The sequence below is a fragment of the Erythrolamprus reginae genome, chromosome 8 (assembly GCF_031021105.1).
Source record: "Erythrolamprus reginae isolate rEryReg1 chromosome 8, rEryReg1.hap1, whole genome shotgun sequence".
Classification (NCBI taxonomy): domain Eukaryota; kingdom Metazoa; phylum Chordata; class Lepidosauria; order Squamata; family Dipsadidae; genus Erythrolamprus; species Erythrolamprus reginae.
The window spans coordinates 46,030,638-46,048,655 of record NC_091957.1 but is presented as its reverse complement, the minus strand read 5'-3'; the positions used below and the strand labels follow the sequence as shown (position 1 = coordinate 46,048,655).

Sequence of the window (18,018 nt, the reverse complement as noted above, 5' to 3'; positions counted from 1 at the left end):
GAATTCTGGGAGTTGAAGTCCATACATCACCTCGAGGTTCGATTACTGCAACGTTCTCTACATGGGGCTACCTTTGAAAAGTGTTCGGAAACTTCAGATCGTGCAGAATGCAGCCGCGAGAGCCATCGTGGGGCTTCCCAGATTCACCCACGTATGTTCAACACTCCGTGGCTTGCATTGGCTGCCGATCGGCTTCCGGTCACAATTCAAAGTGTTGGTCATTACCTTTAAAGCCTTACACGGCATTGGACCAGAGTACCTCCAGAACCGCCTGCTACCGCATGAATCCCAGCGACTGATAAGGTCCCACAGAGTTGGCCCTGTCCGGGTCCCGTCGACTAAACAATGTCATTTGGCGGGCCCCAGGGGAAGAGCCTTCTCTGTGGTGGCCCCGGCCCTCTGGAACCAACTCCCCCTGGAGATTAGAATTGCCCCCACCCTTCCTCTCTTTCATAAACAAGACTCACTTATACTGCCAGGCATGGGGGAGTTGAGACACCTTTCCCCCAGGCTTTTTTTCTATACTTTGTTTTATGTTTGGTATGAATGTGCTGTTTGTTTTTTTAAATAATGATAGGTTTTTATATGTTTTTAATATTAGATTTGTTCCACTGCTATATTGTTTTTATTGCTGTTGTGAGCCGCCCTGAATCTTCGGAGAGGGGCGGCATACAAATCTAATAAATAAAATAAATAAAATAAAAATACATAAAATGGCCAAGTTTGAGCTGCTGCTGTAAATCCTATGGAAAGATGGACTAACCCTTCGTCCTTCATCTTCCTTCCAGTTGCCGCTGCTCAGCCCAGGGTTGGTCCTCATGAGCACCTGTTCTAATGCAGCCCATGGTCATGCAGGGATGCTCATTCACCCTCCCCAGATGTCGTGAATGGCACAACGCCGGGGCATCCCGTCGCAACAGCACCTCCTACCCTCAATCTCAGGTAAGACTTTTAGAATAGAATAGAGTTGTAGAATAGAATTGTGGAATACAAAAATAGAAGGGAATGGAATGGAGAGTAGAGGAATGGAGTGGAATGGAATGGAATGCATTAGAATAGGTGGAATGGAGTGGAATAGAATGGGATTTTTATATACATAAAGAGAGAAGGGACTTGGGGCTACCTACAATGGAAGAATGGATGGTGAAGTTGATGAAATTGGGGAAATTGAAATGGAATGGGAATAGAATAGAATAGAATGTGAAGTGGAATGGAATGGAATTTTTTATTGGTCAAGTGTGATTGGACACACAAGGAATTAGTCTTGGTGGTGCATATACTCTCAGTGTACATAGAAGAAAAGACAAGTTCACCAAGAATCATAAGATGCAGACTTAGTAAATAGTTTGAGTGTTGAGGGAAGTATTTGTTTTAGCAGAGGGATGGCGTTTGGGAAAACACTGTTCTTGAGTCTAGTTGTTTTGGTTGTGCAGTGCCCTGTAGCATTGTTTTGAGAGTAGGAGTTGAAACAATTTATGTCCAGGATGTGAAGGGTTTGTAAATATTTTCTTCTACACTCCCTATTTTTCCACATAATCTCCGTCCTGTTCTATGGCCTTCCTCCAGCGAGACACAAGGGCGTATATGCCCTGTCGGTACCACTCCTTGTTCTAGTCACTAAGCCCTTTCTGCACTGTACGAATCGCCTCTTTAAGCTCACCCTCTGTGCCCAGCGACTAACCGTACTTCTGTCGACTGCAGATTCTCCATAAACTGTACACAAACATTGGTGAATGTTCCAAACAGTTTCTTTCTCTGCAGTGAGAAATTAAATGACGGCATGCTGTTTGTACCGTACATCACTTACAGACGCCATTTCGAAACACTGCTGTAGCTACGCTATCTGTCTGGAGAAACACAAAATTTACACACGCACTCCTGACAATTGAAATAATGTATATCTAAAGTTTTGCATCTGTACCATTACTGTAGGCTGAGAAAAAAAATATGGTGCATTCCTTTCTGGGCGACCCTCATATTCCATTCTATAAAACAGAGGTGCTGAGTAGCACATCAGGCTGGTTGATGGAAGAAGAAAGAGGCAGGGCTGGAACAGAAGCGAGAAGGGACTTTTAATCCCATGCTTGTAGGCGAGTTGGAGCAAGGAAATGCCCTTTGAAGCAAAAATCCGTGGGAGGCCCAGATGGTTGATGGGAATGGAATCCTCTTGGTGAAAACAATGCATGTTTTCCTTCTTCGGTGCTAAGGCTTGGGTGCCAGCCATAAATTCCAGAGACTCCTTAAGAATTCCACAGGCCAGTGTCAGAAGGATAACTTGGGGTTCCAACTCCAGCCGGAGCTGCACAAGAATAAATAAAAACGAGATTCTATTTATTCCTAAAAACAAAAGAGTTTGCCTTTAAAGGTGGGCTACAGAGAAAGGGGGACAGCAGGAGATTTTTATAGGGGGAGTTTGTTGAGGCTGAAGTGTCTACGTGCTGATTCTAGGGTCACCTTTGAGGGGCGTTGCACTTACTAGCTGCTACCGGGACTGTCGCGGGCACACACACATCCAATGGGCACATATGCGCCCATTACTGTGAGATTTGGCTCCTGCGCATTATCTTGTGATGGATCTATGTTTATCCCAGGCATGTTTAAATTCAGTTACTGTGGATTTACCAACCACGTCTGCTGGAAGTTTGTTCCAACGATCTACTACTCTTTCAGTCAAATAATATTTTCTCACGTTGCTTCTGATCTTTCCCCCCAACTAACCTCAGATTGTGTTCCCTTGTTCTTGTTCACTTTCCTATTAAAAACACTTCCCTCCTGAACCTTATTTAACCCTTTAACACATTTAAATGTTTCGATCATGTCCCCCCTTTCCCTTCTGTCCTCCAGACTATACAGATTGAGTTCATTCAGTCTTTCCTGATAAGTTTTATGCTTAAGATCTTCCACCATTCTTGTAGCCCGTCTTTGGACCCGTTCAATTTTATCAATATCTTTCTGTAGGTGAGGTCTCCAGAACTGAACACAGGATTCCAAATGTGGTCTCACCAGTGCTCTATATAGCGGGATCACAATCTCCCTCTTCCTGCTTGTTATACCTCTAGCTATGCAGCCAAGCAGACAATTTTGTGTACTAAAACTTCTGCAGAGCTACGTAAAATGTGATGTGGGATCTTCATTCTAAGCCCATTTTCCAGCAGAGACCCTGCCCCACTTCCCCTCCCTCTCCTCATGTCTAAAAACATAGAAATATAGAAAACTAACGGCAGAAAAAGACCTCATGATCCATCGAGTCTGCCCTTATACTATTTTCTGTATTTTATATTAGGGTGGATATATGTTTATCCCAGGCATGTTTAAATTCATTTACTGTGGATTTACCAACCACGTCTGCTGGAAGTTTGCTCCAAGCATCTACTACTCTTTCAGTCAAATAATATTTTCTCACGTTGCTTCTGATCTTTTCCCCAACTAACCTCAGATAGTGCCCCCTTGTTCTTGGGTTCACTTTCCTATTAGAAACACTTCTCTCCTGAACCTTATTTAACCCTTTAACACATTTAAATGTTTCAATCATGTCCTCCCCTTTCCCTTCTGTCCTCCAGACTATACAGATTGAGTTCATGAAGTCTTTCCTGATAAGTTTTATGCTTAAGACCTTCCACCATTCTTGCAGCCCGTCTTTGGACCCGTTCAATTTTATCAATATCTTTGTGTAGGTGAGGTCTCCAGAACTGAACACAGGAGTCCAAACGTGGTCTTACCAGCACGCTATATAGCGGGATCATAATCTCCCTCTTCCTGCTTGTTATACCTCTAGCTATGCAGCCAAGCAGACAATTTTGTGTACTAAAGCTTCTGCAGAGCTACGTAAAATGTGATGTGGGATCTTCATTCTAAGCCCATTTTCCAGCAGAGACCCTGCCCCACTTCCCCTCCCTTTCCCCATGTCTAGAAGATCTCATCCCAAAGGCCAGTTCCAACCCCGGTTGACCAAGCTTCCTTTTGCCTGAGTAATGAAAAGTTGAGCGTGACTGTCACACTGTTCCATGCTTGGGGGAGTTCAAGAGCCTCGCCCGTAACATTTAAGCCTTCCTCGCCCATAAGCAGTTCTACGTTCCCTCTTGTTGTCACCCTCCCCCGCCCCTCCAGAGTCAACAATGGCTTGGAATTCCACCTAGACAAAGCCCCAATTCACGGAGAGAACGGTTGGTTGTCACTCTGCCACCACCACCTCCTGCAGATTCCAAGGGGGTCACAGTCTCAAGGCATCAAGCAACGTCTCTGGGTCCTCCCTTTTATGTCGCTTCTCCCTTCCCCTTTTCTTCTCTTCTCTTCTTTTTTTGGGAGGTGGTTGGGGAGGTAGAGAGCTGTCAGCCAGGCAAGGAATTCCCCATGGAGCTCTTTCCAAATTCTGAATAGGTAAGCCATGGTCCACGTATAGATCTGGTGCGCGGATGGGGGGATCGAGAGAGGGGTGAGTGGATCGGCCAGACAGACTTTTTTGTAGCAGTAATTATTATTGTTGTTGTTGTTGTTGTTGTTATTGTTATTGTTATTATTATCATCATCATCATCATTATTATTATTATTTATTAGATTTATATGCCGCCCCTCTCCGGACACAGTAATGGACTGATAGTTTGGGTACTAAAGCTGGAAAATAGCTTACGCATAATTCAATAATTTTTGATTGCAAATAGAAGTTGATGGAGTGGGTTGAAATGACAAAACTGACATAAGTGCACTGATGTGCCTAATGTCCCCTGTCCAATTACCTTTCCTTTTCTCATATATCCTATATATTCTCTCCCTCTCATCCACTCCTCTTCTTTTTTACTTACTATCCCTATATATACTACTTAATGTCTATTTCATTCCATATGTATTGTATATTGGACAAAGAATAAATAAATAAATAACTTTGATTAAAGAAAAGAAAACAGAAGTACTTGTGTTTCCACTGGGAAACCACTTCTGAACTTCATGCCCAATGTAGAAAAAAATGAAACTTTGATTTGGGGTTTCCCAGATTAGACTGATAGATTTCTGTAGAAATGAACTGCCTCGTACTGTTACGGTAAAAGAAAAAGTTGTGATTTGTTGTTAACGCCTTATTCTACTGCAACAGGTAGAGTCCTCCGTCAATGCTTTCTTTTTTCTCTTTCTTTCCCTACCCTTCCACACTTTTCTTTCCCTTCCCTCCTCCTGTAATCTTCTTTGCTTCTTTGTATTTTATATTACTTTATAACCTGATTTTAAAAATGCATTGATTTACTGGGCATGGCTAGTTCAATGAAAAGGAGGACCAGGGGAGTCATAACAGCAGTGTTCCTGTATCTCAGGGGTGGCCACAAAGAAGAGGGAGTCAACTTATAAGATCACTTGAAGTGTTAATACCACTTTATAAGGCCTTGGTAAGGCCACACTTGGAATACTGCATTCAGTTTGGGTTGCCACGATGCAAAAAGGATGTTGAGACTCAAAGTGCAGAGAAGAGCGACAAAGATGTTGAGGGGATTGGAGGCTAAAACATATGAAAAACAGTTGCAAGAACTGGGCATGGCTAGTTTAATGAAAAGAAGGACTAGGGGAGAAATGATAGCAATCTTCGGTTGTGGTTAGCTCTGGCCCAGCTCCTGCCCCAAGGAATGTGCAGGTGGATGTGGGGGAAACATCCACATGCTGCAGGCCTGTTTTGCTCCCAATGGAATCTGCCAACGAAGCCTCATCTGACCAAGGAAGCGTGAGTGACAGGGAAGATGGGAGTTTGGCAGACAGCCCAGGAGGAGATCAATCATCTGTATCTTCCCTGGATTCTGAACAAGAATTAATGACACATCCACGCATGCGTAGAGTGATGCATAGGAGACAACAACTGAAGGATTATTACAAGAGAAAATGAGGCCACCTGTGGTTGGGTGGGGCTGCTGTAATTAGTGCTACAGATAAAAGTGCAGCCTGGTGTTTTAGCCTCATGGCAGTTTATCTGATTCATTGTTTCGTCAAGATCGTGGTTTTTGTGCTGTTCAAGATTGTGTGTGGACTCTCTGGACTTTAGAATTGGACTCAATTTCCCAGTTATTGGGTGAGCAATTGGATTGCATTTCACCTGTGCCTTGTGTGTACCAGAAAATCCCTTTGACATTTAAAAAGGGAGCTGTTTCTGTTTTTCTGTTTATAAAAACTTTTGGGGTTTCCTTTTATCATGTGGTGTGTATCTTCCTGGACTAATTACCCCGTAATTACAGGCGGTTGAAACACGCCGGCAGAACATCTTCCAATATCTCAGGGGTTGCCACAAAAAAGAAAGAGTCAAGCTATTCTCCAAAGCACCTAAAGGTAGAACAAGAAGCAATGGGTGGAAACTAAACAAGGAGAAAAGTAACTTAGAACTAAGGAGAAATTTCCTGGCAGTTAGAACAATTAATCCAGAAGTTGTGAATGCTCCAACACTGGAGGTTTTTCAGAAGATGTTGGATAACCCTCTGTCTGAAGTAATGTAGGGTTTCCTGCCTAAGCAGGGGGTTGGACTAGAAGACCTCCAAGGTCCCTTCCAACTCTGTTGTTGTTGTTGTTGATTCCAAGTGAAGAAGGGGGGAACCTCCTCTGGCGTTGCTGCACAAATGGTGAATCCCTTTTGTGGGTTTCCTACCCCGTCAGGTTCTTTGCCAGCCTGGCCCATGAGGTTGCTTGAGATGTCCTTCTTTAAAGAATTTGGATTCGGATAAGAGTTCCCCCCACTTGGGTTTTGGGGAGCTACAATGGTTACAGAGCAGGTCGTTAGTCTGCTTGGGCATGTGGAAAATCCCAAGCGACCACAGCAAGATGCACCACAGCTTTGATGTGAATGATTTATAAAGGGCATCGTTTTAAGCTGGAGCCGCCAGTATTCTCTCTCTCTCTCTCTCTCTTTCAGAAATCTGTACTGTATTGCTTTTGATGTTGTGATGTATTAGGAGAGAAAAGCCTGTCAAATTAAGCCTAGCTTGAAATGGGCACAGCCGGGCAAATTCTGACAAGGCTAGGCTGTTTTGGCTGTATTCCGGGTATATATTCAGGATATATCTCAATGGAATAAGAAGGAAATGTTTTATTTGTTACAAATGGGGCAAAGGTTTTGCTACCCAAAATTAGAATAGAGGCTCTGTTGATTTCTGGAATGTAGAAAAACTCTTCGGAAGAGCCCTTTTGCCATCTCTATCACCAGCTCCACTTCTCTTTCTCCCTCCCTCTTTCTCTCTCTCTCACTCTCTTGTCTGTCTGTCTGTCTGTCTGTCTGTCTTTCTATCAATCTATCTATCTATCTCTATATTCTATCTCTATATTCTATCATCTCTATCATTTATCTATATTATCTACTATATCTACAGTAACTATCATCTTTCTATTTATCATTTTTCTGTCCGTCCATCCATCTATCCATCTATCCATCTGTTGTGATTCAGCCTGAGGCTCCTCAGGGACTGGCTGGATCTCTGCCGGATCCATGCCCAGGGGAGGAGGACAGTGAACAGGAGGGGGAGGACCAGGCAGACAGGGGAGAGGAACATCAGGAATAGGAGGAGGGAGAGCAGCCTGAGACCCCCGGGGGGGGGGACTCTCCCCAGCTAGTAGCCTGGATTCATTGGATGAAGACGCACAGGCTATAATAGACATGAGGCAGCGACGAGCAGCTCAAAGACGGGGCCAATTAGAAAGGTATTTCCATCCCTGAATTGGCAACAGCTGGGTTTGGGTGTGGTTCTCCTCAGCAGGGTTGAAAAGGCAGGCCCGCCCTTACAGTCTTGTGGAGAGTTATCAATTGGGAGTCCTGTGACCTTGCTTCGATTCTCGGCGTCTCTGATCTTGGCTTGTGGCCTAGAAGTCTGGAAGACTTGGGGGAGGCGTGGGTTTTATTATCTCCAGCATTGTTTTTGCCAGCAAGAATCCTGTTTTATTGCCTGGCCTTCGTGAAACCTCTGTGAAGCTTCATAGTGTTCCTGTCTGTAAGAACAGTTTTTGTTACCTTTGTTTGCTTTGAATTATATAAACTGCCTTTGCTTTTTACCAGTGTGTCTGGCTACTCTTTTTGGTTGGTTTTGGCGTCTGGGGGGACCCAGACAGAACACCATCTATCCATCTATCCATCTATCCATCTATCCCTCTATCTGTTGTGGTTGGCTCTGGCCCAGCTCCTGCCCCAAGGAATGTGGAGGTGGATGCAGGGGAAACATCAACATGTCATAGGCCTGTTTTATTGCCGACAGAGGCAGGTAGTGCAGTTTCCTCGGACGAAGAAGAAGGTGGGGGTGACTTGGAAGAGGGGGGTTTGGCACACAGCCCAGGAAACCAATCTCCATTATCTTCGGTCGATTCGGATGCGGAACTCTTGGACCCACGCAGGTGCAGAGTTATGCGTAGAAGAGACCAATTGAGGACATATTACAGGAGATAAGAGAGGCCACCTGTGTTTGGGTGGGGCTCCAGTAATTAGAGATGCTGATATAAATAGCAGCATGTTGGTTTGGCCGTTGTGAAAGATTATCTGATCACAGTTCTTCAGGACGGTGTTTTGCTGTTTTCCGGACTTTGTTGATTTTTCACGCCTTTGAAACCAAAGCAGAGCAAAGTGTGTGTGTCTCACTTCGTTGGAAGAAGGAGGGCTGTGACATTTCTTCACAGCTGCTAGCTAAGTACTTATGGACTGATTAAGGGAATTGTACAGCCTACATGGTTGTTTTGGGATGAGTGCTCTTTGCAATACAAAACAGTGATTTGTTTCTTTTGAATTTTGTGATAAAGAACATTGTTTTGAATTTTCAAACGTGTGTGTGTGTGTGTCTGAAATTTGTACCCTTGAATTTTTGGGAGGCGCATACCAGAGAGCCCGGCAGAACACTATCTATCTGTATATTCTATCATCTCTATCATTTATCTATCCTATCTACTGTATCTATATATATATATATATATCTTTCTATTTATCATTTTTCTGTCTGTCTGTATACCTATCATCTATCTACCAACTATCTATCTATTATCTATCATTATCTTCAGTCTCTCTAATCTTGTTTCTTTAATCTGTTATATCTATTTATCATCTCCCCCCCCTATTCCCTTTCTCTTGCTCTCTCTCTCTCTCTCTCTTTGCATAAAACTATTTCAGGTCTCCAGTTAGTAACCATTAATTTGCTGAGTGCAATTGTTCATTTCCCCCTTTCTCCCTAAATTTCTTTCCCCGATAAAATAATTTCTTAATGGCCTGTGATAGAAGCATAATGTAAAATGTGACAAGGCCTAATTTGAACCAGTTGTGTTTTTTTTAACAAGTCCTTGGTAGGAGACTGTGTTCGAGAAACCCTCCATCCAGCTACCTGCCAGGTTTCTAACTGGATTTGGGCTTTGTAAGAGCCCAGTTCCTGCAGACTATGGAATATTAGGATAGATAAGGCTGCTCTCAGAAGTAAACCTTCCATGAAGAAGTTGATGATGCTTAAATGTAGCTGAAACACTTGGGACAAAAGAACTGCAGATGGAAGCAGCGCTAAAGTATTCCATTTTCTGTGTCAGTGGTATTTGCTCTGCAGTAATAATGTCTTTGTAGTGAAATCTTTGTTTAATTGCCGGGGGGGGGTAGAGCCATTGCAATTCTCATTGGGAATCAAATCAGGATCTTCATTGAAGCCGACATAGGGTTGTCTGAATAATGCAGGTTGATCTCCACCATTTATTCTTCTGCCGCACAAATCCCAGCGACCAGTTAGGTCCCACAGAGTGGCCCTTCTCTGGGTCCCATCAACTAAACAATGTCATTTGGCGGGGCCCAGGGGAAGAGCCTTCTCTGTGGCGGCCCCAGCCCTCTGGAACTAACTTCCCCCAGAGATTAGGACAGCCCCCACCCTCCTTGCCTTTCGTAAGCTCCTCAAAACCCACCTCTGCCGTCAGGCATGGGGGAACTAAGATATTCTTTTCCCCCTAGGCTTCTACAATTTATGCATGGTATGTTTGTATGTGTGATTGGTTTTATAACAAGGGTTTTTAGCTGTTTTAGTATTGGATTTTTACATTCTGTTTTTATCACTGTTGTTAGCCGCCCCGAGTCCACGGAGAGGGGCAGCACACAAATCCAATAAATAAAATAAATTCCTGAGCCCCATTTTTCTCTCTGACATCTTTGATTCCCCCCCCCACTTCCCCCAGCAAATTAAAAAAACCAAATACAAGCAGGTAACAGGGAATGAAATGGTTTGTTATGCAGTCAGCCAGAAATTCAGATTGGATTTGACATTTTTATTCAGCTGTTTACTGTTGTAGGATGTAAGCTGTTTCCAGTGACGCTGCCTTTGGCAATTGACTGGTGATGGTTCTGTCAATGCTGATGGTATTCAAGTGATACTCCTGTTGTTTTGGGATTGTACCAAAGGCACCATGGCTATGGGTACTATTATTACCGGTATCATTATTGTTGGGGTGGTGATGGTGGTCAACAAATTTATTTATTTTATTTTATTTATTTATTGGATTTGTATGCCGCCCCTCTCCGCAGACTCAGGGCGGCTAACAACAGTAATAAAAACAGCATATAACAATCCAATATTAAAACAGTTAAAAAACCTTTATTATAAAACCAAACATACATACAGACATGAATGAATGAATTTATTTATTTATTTATTGGATTTGTATGCCGCCCCTTTCCGCAGACTCGGGGCGGCTAACAACAGTAATGAAAACAGCATATAACAATCCAATATTAAAACAGTTAAAAAACCTTTATTATAAAACCAAACATACATGCAGACATACCATGCATAAAATTGTAAAGGCCTAGGGGGAAAGAGTATCTCAGTTCCCCCATGCCTGGCGGCAGAAGTGGGTTTTAAGAAGCTTACGAAAGGCAAGGAGGGTGGGGGCAATTCTAATCTCTGGGGGGAGTTGGTTCCAAAGGGCCGGGGCCACCACAGAGAAGTCTCTTCCCCTGGGTCCTGCCAAGCGACATTGTTTAGTTGACGGGACCCGGAGAAGACCCACTCTGTGGGACCTAACCAGTCGCTGGGATTCATGCGGCAGAAGGCAGTCTCGTAGATACTCTGGTCCGGTGCCATGAAGGGCTTTATAGGTTTTGGGATTGTACCAAAGGCACCATGGCTATGGGTACTATTATTACCGGTATCATTATTGTTGGGGTGGTGATGGTGGTCAACAAATTTATTGCTGCCCAACTCACGATTCAAGGCAATTCTGAGCTAGGAATAGCTAACATACAAAACCAACAGTGGAAACAGTAGCCCCGACTTTAGCTTTTATAAAAAAATATAATTGAAATAAAATGTTTGGGGAAAGCAGCAGCTCCTTAAGAACAAACTGACAAATGTGTTGCGTCTCTTTTGGTGCTGTTTGCTTGTAAACCTCCTTAGTTCGAGAAGAAATGAGCTACTTTGCTTAAGGAAAAAATGATTCAAAGTGTTGGTCATGACCTTTAAAGCCCTACATGGCTTTGGACCAGACTACCTCCGGAACCGCCTGCTACCACACGAATCCCAGCGACCGATAAGATCCCACAGAGTTGGCCTTCTCCGGGTCCCATCGACTAAACAATGTCGTTTGGCGGGCCCCAGGGGAAGAGCCTTCTCTGTGGCGGCCCCGGCCCTCTGGAACCAACTCCCCCCGGAGATTAGAATTGCCCCCACCCTCCCTGTCTTTCGTAAACTACACAAGACTCATCATTTATACCGCCAAGCATGGGAGAGTTGAGATATTCCTTCCCCCCTAGGCCATTACAAGTTATGCATGGTATGTCTGTGTGTATGTTTGGTTTTATTATAAGGGTTTTTAGTTGTTTTATTATTGGATTGTCACATGCTGTTTTTATCATTGTTGTTAGCCGCCCCGAGTCTACGGAGAGTGGCAGCATACAAATCCAATAAATAATAATAATAATAATTATTATTATTATATTATTATTATTATTATTATTATTATTATTATTATTATTATTATTATTATTATTATTATTGTCTGCAGTGATTTGATTTTGGGTTCTTCTGCTTGTGATTGCTAAAACTTATGGAAATCAAAAGTGGGCATTTTAGGGCACATGTGCCCCTGAAAGAACATGGTGCTGTAAAATGCACCAAGCTGAAACGGGGAAATGGTGCTGTTTGGTGTTTATGTTGCCAGACTTGCTCCATGTTGATCAGGCACAAGGGAGCCTTCTGAGAGGGAAGGCAACTCGGATTTGATAAAAGACAGTGCAGGAACCCAACACTGGGGCAGACAGATAGTGAAATTGCCCTCCTGAGGTGCCCTTCTCCAGTTTTAAATGCCTACAACACGTTCTGGCAAGCTTTGAGTGAATGGAAAATATGCAAAAATCCGTTTGGAGCATCTTGGTTTACGACAGTCTGTGTCGAAGCTTCAGAATACAAACCATGACCTGGGTCAGAAAAAAACAACAGCAATAAGAGAAAACAAGTCACTCGAAATGTATGTGTTTTATAACTGAGCAGCAACAAGCTGAACAGAAAATGTGGGCAAAGGTAAAAGTCTCCCTTGAGTTAAAGTCAACTGCAGCTGGCTTCATGGATGGATCTTTCTTGGTAAATGGTATATGGAACCTAGAAGTAGTTTTCTGGTGTTTCCTTCTGGGTTATTTTAGCCTTCAGCCAGAGGTGGCCTTTCCATTTAGCCTTCCCATTTTAGCCTTCAGCCAGTCTTGCTCCATTGTGTGACACCAGCCAAAGACAGCTAAGACACAATAGCTTCCCATATCTTGTTATTTTTCATTAAAAGGACTTTCCTTTTTGTCAGATAAGTTAGATAAGCATAATGCAAATTCAGGCATAGTGGGATCCACAAGTTCCATAATTGAAGGCCGATAGTCAAGACATTGATTCCAGAATTTGAATTGGAAAAGAAGCAATAGATGACTAATCTTAGCCAGATAGGGATAGTGGTAAATTTGATGTTGATGTTGATGTTGATGTCAACATTGACATTGATATTGATGTTGACATTGATAATGTTGTGGTTGATGACAGTGTTGACATAGACATTGTTGATGTTGATGTTGACATTGACAGTGTTGATGCTGACAACAATGTTGACATTGATGTTGACAGTGTTGATGTTGACAATGTTGATGTTGGCATTGATAATGTTGACATTGATGTTGCCATTGACAATGTTGACCTTGACAATGTTGATGTTGTTGATGACAGTGTTGACATTGATGTTGATGCGGCAATGTTGATGTTGATATTGACAAAGTTGATGATGATAGTGTTGACATTGACATGGTTGATGTTGATGTTGATACTGACATTGTCGATGTTAATGTTGACATTGAGGATGTTGACGATGATGTTGACAATGACAATGTTGATGAGTAGAGCTTCTCCTGAGGCAGGCTACCATTCACTGTGTGGAAAGGAATCTATATTTTGAAAATTACTATGATCTGGGTAGCATGGTCATCTCCTGCTATGTACAATTCCTTCCTACATTTTTGTGAGTGAGCTTTACTCCAAGCAAATGTTTGCCATGAGCTGATGACTCTCCATGAAGTATACTCCCCCCCCCTTCAAGCACAATTTTGGTTACTAATATTATTCTACCTTTCTGCCCATGGGATACCCAAAGTAACAAGTAACTAACACTCAAAGATCTAAATAATCATCAAACGCAGGAGGGAGCCTGCAAGGTGCTTATATTAGAGGAGTTGATTGGTATTCTCTCGCAATCTTGGCTTTTCAATTTTTTAAAAATTTTAATTTGTGCGTCGGTGTTTTAATACCCGTCATACTGTTTTAACTGTCCCTGAGGTTCCGCAACAACCAGTGTCATGTTCTATGAGAGTCGTGGCTACATAAATCTGCTAAATAAATGAATAGCAATGTATTTAGTTGGAGTGGGTGGATGCTTGAATCAAATTCCTTTTGGGCTTCCCTTCCTTGATCCACGTCCTTGACCTTGACCCTTAGGTTAAAACATCTCGTGATGGCACCATACCAGCCAGTCTGAACAAGAAGCCTCCCAACGGTGCTGTTGGGCCCCAGATGACCCTGGAAATGAACCTATGCTGGAATGAGATTAAGAAGAAATCACACAGCCTTCGGTAAGCAGGCTCCAAAAGTCTTGAGTGCGCCCTTTGCTTCAATGTCTTCCCTCTTCGGTTCTTTCGGGGTCCGTTCGATCTCTTCTTTCTCTTCCCAGGGCTCGCCTAGAGGCCTTCTCCGATCACAGTGGCAAGCTGCAGATTCCTTTGCAGGAGATCATTGACTGGCTTAGCCAAAAAGATGAGGAAATTTCTGCTCAGCTACCGCTCCGTGGGGACGTTCCCCTGGTGCAGCAGGAGAAAGAGAGGCATACGGTAGGCGCCAACAGTCCATACTATTTGCCTATTTGGCGATGACTGTGCAATAGGGTTGATATTCCTGGAGGGGTCTGTAATATGGTAAATGATTTAGCTTTACTAGATAAATGGTCAAAGCAATGGAAACTGCAGTTTAATGTTTCCAAATGTAAAATAATGCACTTGGGGAAAAGGAATCCTCAATCTGAGTATTGCATTGGCCAAGGAATGTGTTAGCAAAAACTTCAGAAGAGAAGGATTTAGGGGTAGTGATTTCTGACAGTCTCAAAATGGGTGAGCAGTGTGGTCGGGCAGTAGGAAAAGCAAGTAGGATGCTTGGCTGCATAGCTAGAGGTATAACAAGCAGGAAGAGGGAGATTGTGATCCCCTTATATAGAGCGCTGGTGAGACCACATTTGGAGTACTGTGTTCAGTTCTGGAGACCTCACCTACAAAAAATATTGACAAAATTGAACGGGTCCAAAGACGGGCTACAAGAATGGTGGAAGATCTTAAGTATAAAACGTATCAGGAAAGACTTCATGAACTCAATCTGTATAGTCTGGAGGACAGAAGGAAAAGGAGGGACATGATCGAAACATTTAAATATGTTAAAGGGTTAAATAAGGTTCAGGAGGGAAGTGTTTTTAATAGGAAAGTGAACACAAGAACAAGGGGACACAATCTGAAGTTAGTTGGGGGAAAGATCAAAGGCAACATGAGAAAATATTATTTTACTGAAAGAGTAGTAGATCCTTGGAACAAACTTCCAGCAGACGTGGTTGGTAAATCCACAGTAACTGCATTTAAACATGCCTGGGATAAACATATATCCATTGTAAGATAAAATACAGGAAATAGTATAAGGGCAGACTAGATGTACCATGAGGTCTTTTTCTGCCGTCAGTCTTCTATGTTTCTATGTTTCTATACTAACGTAGTATTCAGCCGGTTCTCTCTGGATCAGGTAAATCGATAGAGGTGGCTCCACCCCACATGCCCGGACATACAGTGTTCCCTCGCCACTTCGCAGTTCACCTTTCGCGGACATGGTGCATCACAGGTTTTTATAAAATATTAATGGGGTGGCGCAGCAGGTAGAGTGCTGTACTGCAGGCCACTGAAGCTGACTTGTAGATCTGAAGGTCAGCGGTTCAAATCTCATCACCGGCTCAAGGTTGACTCAGCCTTCCATCCTTCCGAGGTGGGTCAAATGAGGACCCGGATTGTGGGGGCAATAGCCTAGCTCTGTTAAAAAAAGTGCTATTGCTAACATATTGTAAACCGCCCTGAGTCTAAGGAAAAGAGCGGCATAAAAATCAAATAAATAAATAAACAAACAAACAAACATCGCGTATTTTCACTACTTCGCGGGTTTTCTGCGGAACTCGCTCGCCTGAGACGCTACTTGCCTATATGAGATTGTAAACAGCACACGATTGGTTGATTGGTGGAGAAGTAACCAACCAGAGAGTGCTGCTTTGTATCCCAGAGCCTGATTGGTTAAGTACAGTAGCTCGTTGTTTAATTTTCATCTGTGCGCAACTTTCCCATCTCTGAGTCTGCTCCTACACCGGGCCATTTCACGTGGAGCATCATTTCAGTGCATAGGTTTAGGAATTCAAAACATTTTACAGTAAGTGTAAAGGTACAATACATGCACAAAACAGTGTGGGGATTGTTATTAAGGGAATTGGAAAGGTTTATGTAGCGTAAAAGTGTTGGGGAGCATTGATAAAGCCTTAAAATAGTATATAAATACATAAATAAATATAGTGTCCCTGCATTGCAGATTTTCATTTATCGTGGGTGATCCTGGAACGTAACACCCGCGATAAATGAGGGAACACTGCAATCACGTCTTGTTTATCCACGTTTTAGAGCAGTCGTCTTCTAACTTGACTCAAACTCAACCCGAATAAGACGGAGTGGCTGTGGGCTCTGCCTCCCAAGGACAATTCCATCTGTCCGTCCATCACCCTGGGGGGGGAATTATTGACTCCCTCAGAGAGGGTCCGCAACTTGGGCGTCACAGCTCACATTAGAGAAACATCTTTCAGCTGTGGTGAGGGGGGCGTTTGCCCAGGTTCGCCTGGTGCACCAGTTGCGGCCCTATCTGGACCGGGACTCACTGCTCACAGTCACTCATGCCCTCATCACCTCGAGGCTCGACTACTGTAATACTCTCTACATGGGGCTACCTTTGAAAAGTGTTCGGAAACTCCATATCGTGCAGAATGCAGCTGCGAGAGCAATCATGGGCTTTCCTAAATATGCCCATGTTACACCAACACTCCGCAGTCTGCATTGGCTGCCGATCAATTTCCAGTCACAATTCAAAGTGTTGGTTATGACCTATAAAGCCCTTCATGGCATCGGACCAGAATATCTCCGGGACCTCCTTCTGCCGTACGAATCCCAGCGACCAGTTAGGTCCCACAGAGTTGGCCTTCTCCGGGTCCCGTCGACTAAGCAATGTTGTTTAGTGGGACCCAGGAGAAGAGTCTTCTCTGTGGCAGCCCCGACTCTCTGGAACCAGCTCCCCCCAGAGATTAGAACTGCCCCTAGCCTCCTTGCCTTTCGTAAACTCCTCAAAACCCACCTCTGCCGTCAGGCATGGGGGAATTGAGACCCTCTTCCCCCTAGGCCTTTACAATTCTATGCATGGTATGTCTGTATGTATGTTTGGTTTTTATATTAATGGGTTTTTAATTATTTCTAACATCAAACTACTATTGTACACTGCTTTATTGTTGCTGTTAGCCGCCCCAAGTCTCCTGAGAGGGGCGGCATACAAATCCAATCAATCAATCAATCAATCACATCCTGTTTTTTGTTTGTTTTTAAAAAAAATTTATTTACATATAAACAATTGCACAGATAAACATTTACACCTTACAGTACAGAGGAGATATATTACATACTCGTCTTTTAATTTTTTGTCTGTACTGTAAATATTGTACTGTAAGTAATCACATCCCGTTTATCCACGTTTTAGAGCAGTCGTCTTCTAACTTGGCAACTTTTAAGTCTTGTCTTGTTTCCCCGATGTAGGCCTTCATGGAAGAAGTGAAGTCTCGGGGACCCTACATTTATTCCGTTTTGGAATCGGCTCAAGTGTTCCTTACTCAGCACCCGTTTGAAGAAGTGGAAGATGTAAATCTTGACAGCAAAGGTTTGGCAGATCTTGCTCACTTTCTCCATCCTTCTGGTCTTGCACTTCCCAAACGTTTCCCTTTTCTTCTGGATTCCTTCAGAACTTACAAAGGTTGCCAGCTTAGCTGGTGGAGTGTATCGGCTCGTAGATTTCTCATCTTGAAAAATAATCTCTCCGGAACGATATTGGTGCAAACAGTAATGCCCTCCTGCTTTTCTTAGGGAGATCTTTATCAACCGCCTGTGGCTTAAAAGCCCAGCCCAGGAAATGTCCTTTGATAGGGAAAGGTTACCCAGAAGAAATGAGTTCCTTTCTGAAGGAACTGGGAATATCAAATACAGTGGTACCTCTACCTAAGAACGCCTCTACTTATGAGCCTTTCTAGATAAGAACCGGGTGTTCAAGATTTTTTTGCCTCTTCTCAAGAACCAATTTCCATTTACAAACCCATGCCTCTAAAACTGTAACCGGAAAAGGCAGGGAGAAGCCTCCGTGGGGCCTCTCTAGGAATCTCATGAAAGGAAATGGGGCTGGAAAAGGCGAGGAGAAGCCTCTGTGGGGCCTCTCTAGG

The 18,018-nt window shown here is 43.3% G+C and overlaps 1 protein-coding gene across 1 annotated transcript in view; it reads left to right on the top strand.

The window, feature by feature from the left end:
* Nucleotides 1–834: 834 nt before the first annotated feature.
* The window catches only part of DRP2 (dystrophin related protein 2), a 60,813-nt gene continuing 43,629 nt past the window's right edge, over nucleotides 835–18,018 (top strand). The window contains exons 1-4 of the mRNA XM_070759847.1: nucleotides 835–942; nucleotides 13,920–14,053; nucleotides 14,152–14,308; nucleotides 17,345–17,465. Coding sequence (XP_070615948.1) covers nucleotides 835–942; nucleotides 13,920–14,053; nucleotides 14,152–14,308; nucleotides 17,345–17,465 — 520 coding nt within the window. The remainder of the gene's footprint in view (nucleotides 943–13,919; nucleotides 14,054–14,151; nucleotides 14,309–17,344; nucleotides 17,466–18,018) is intronic.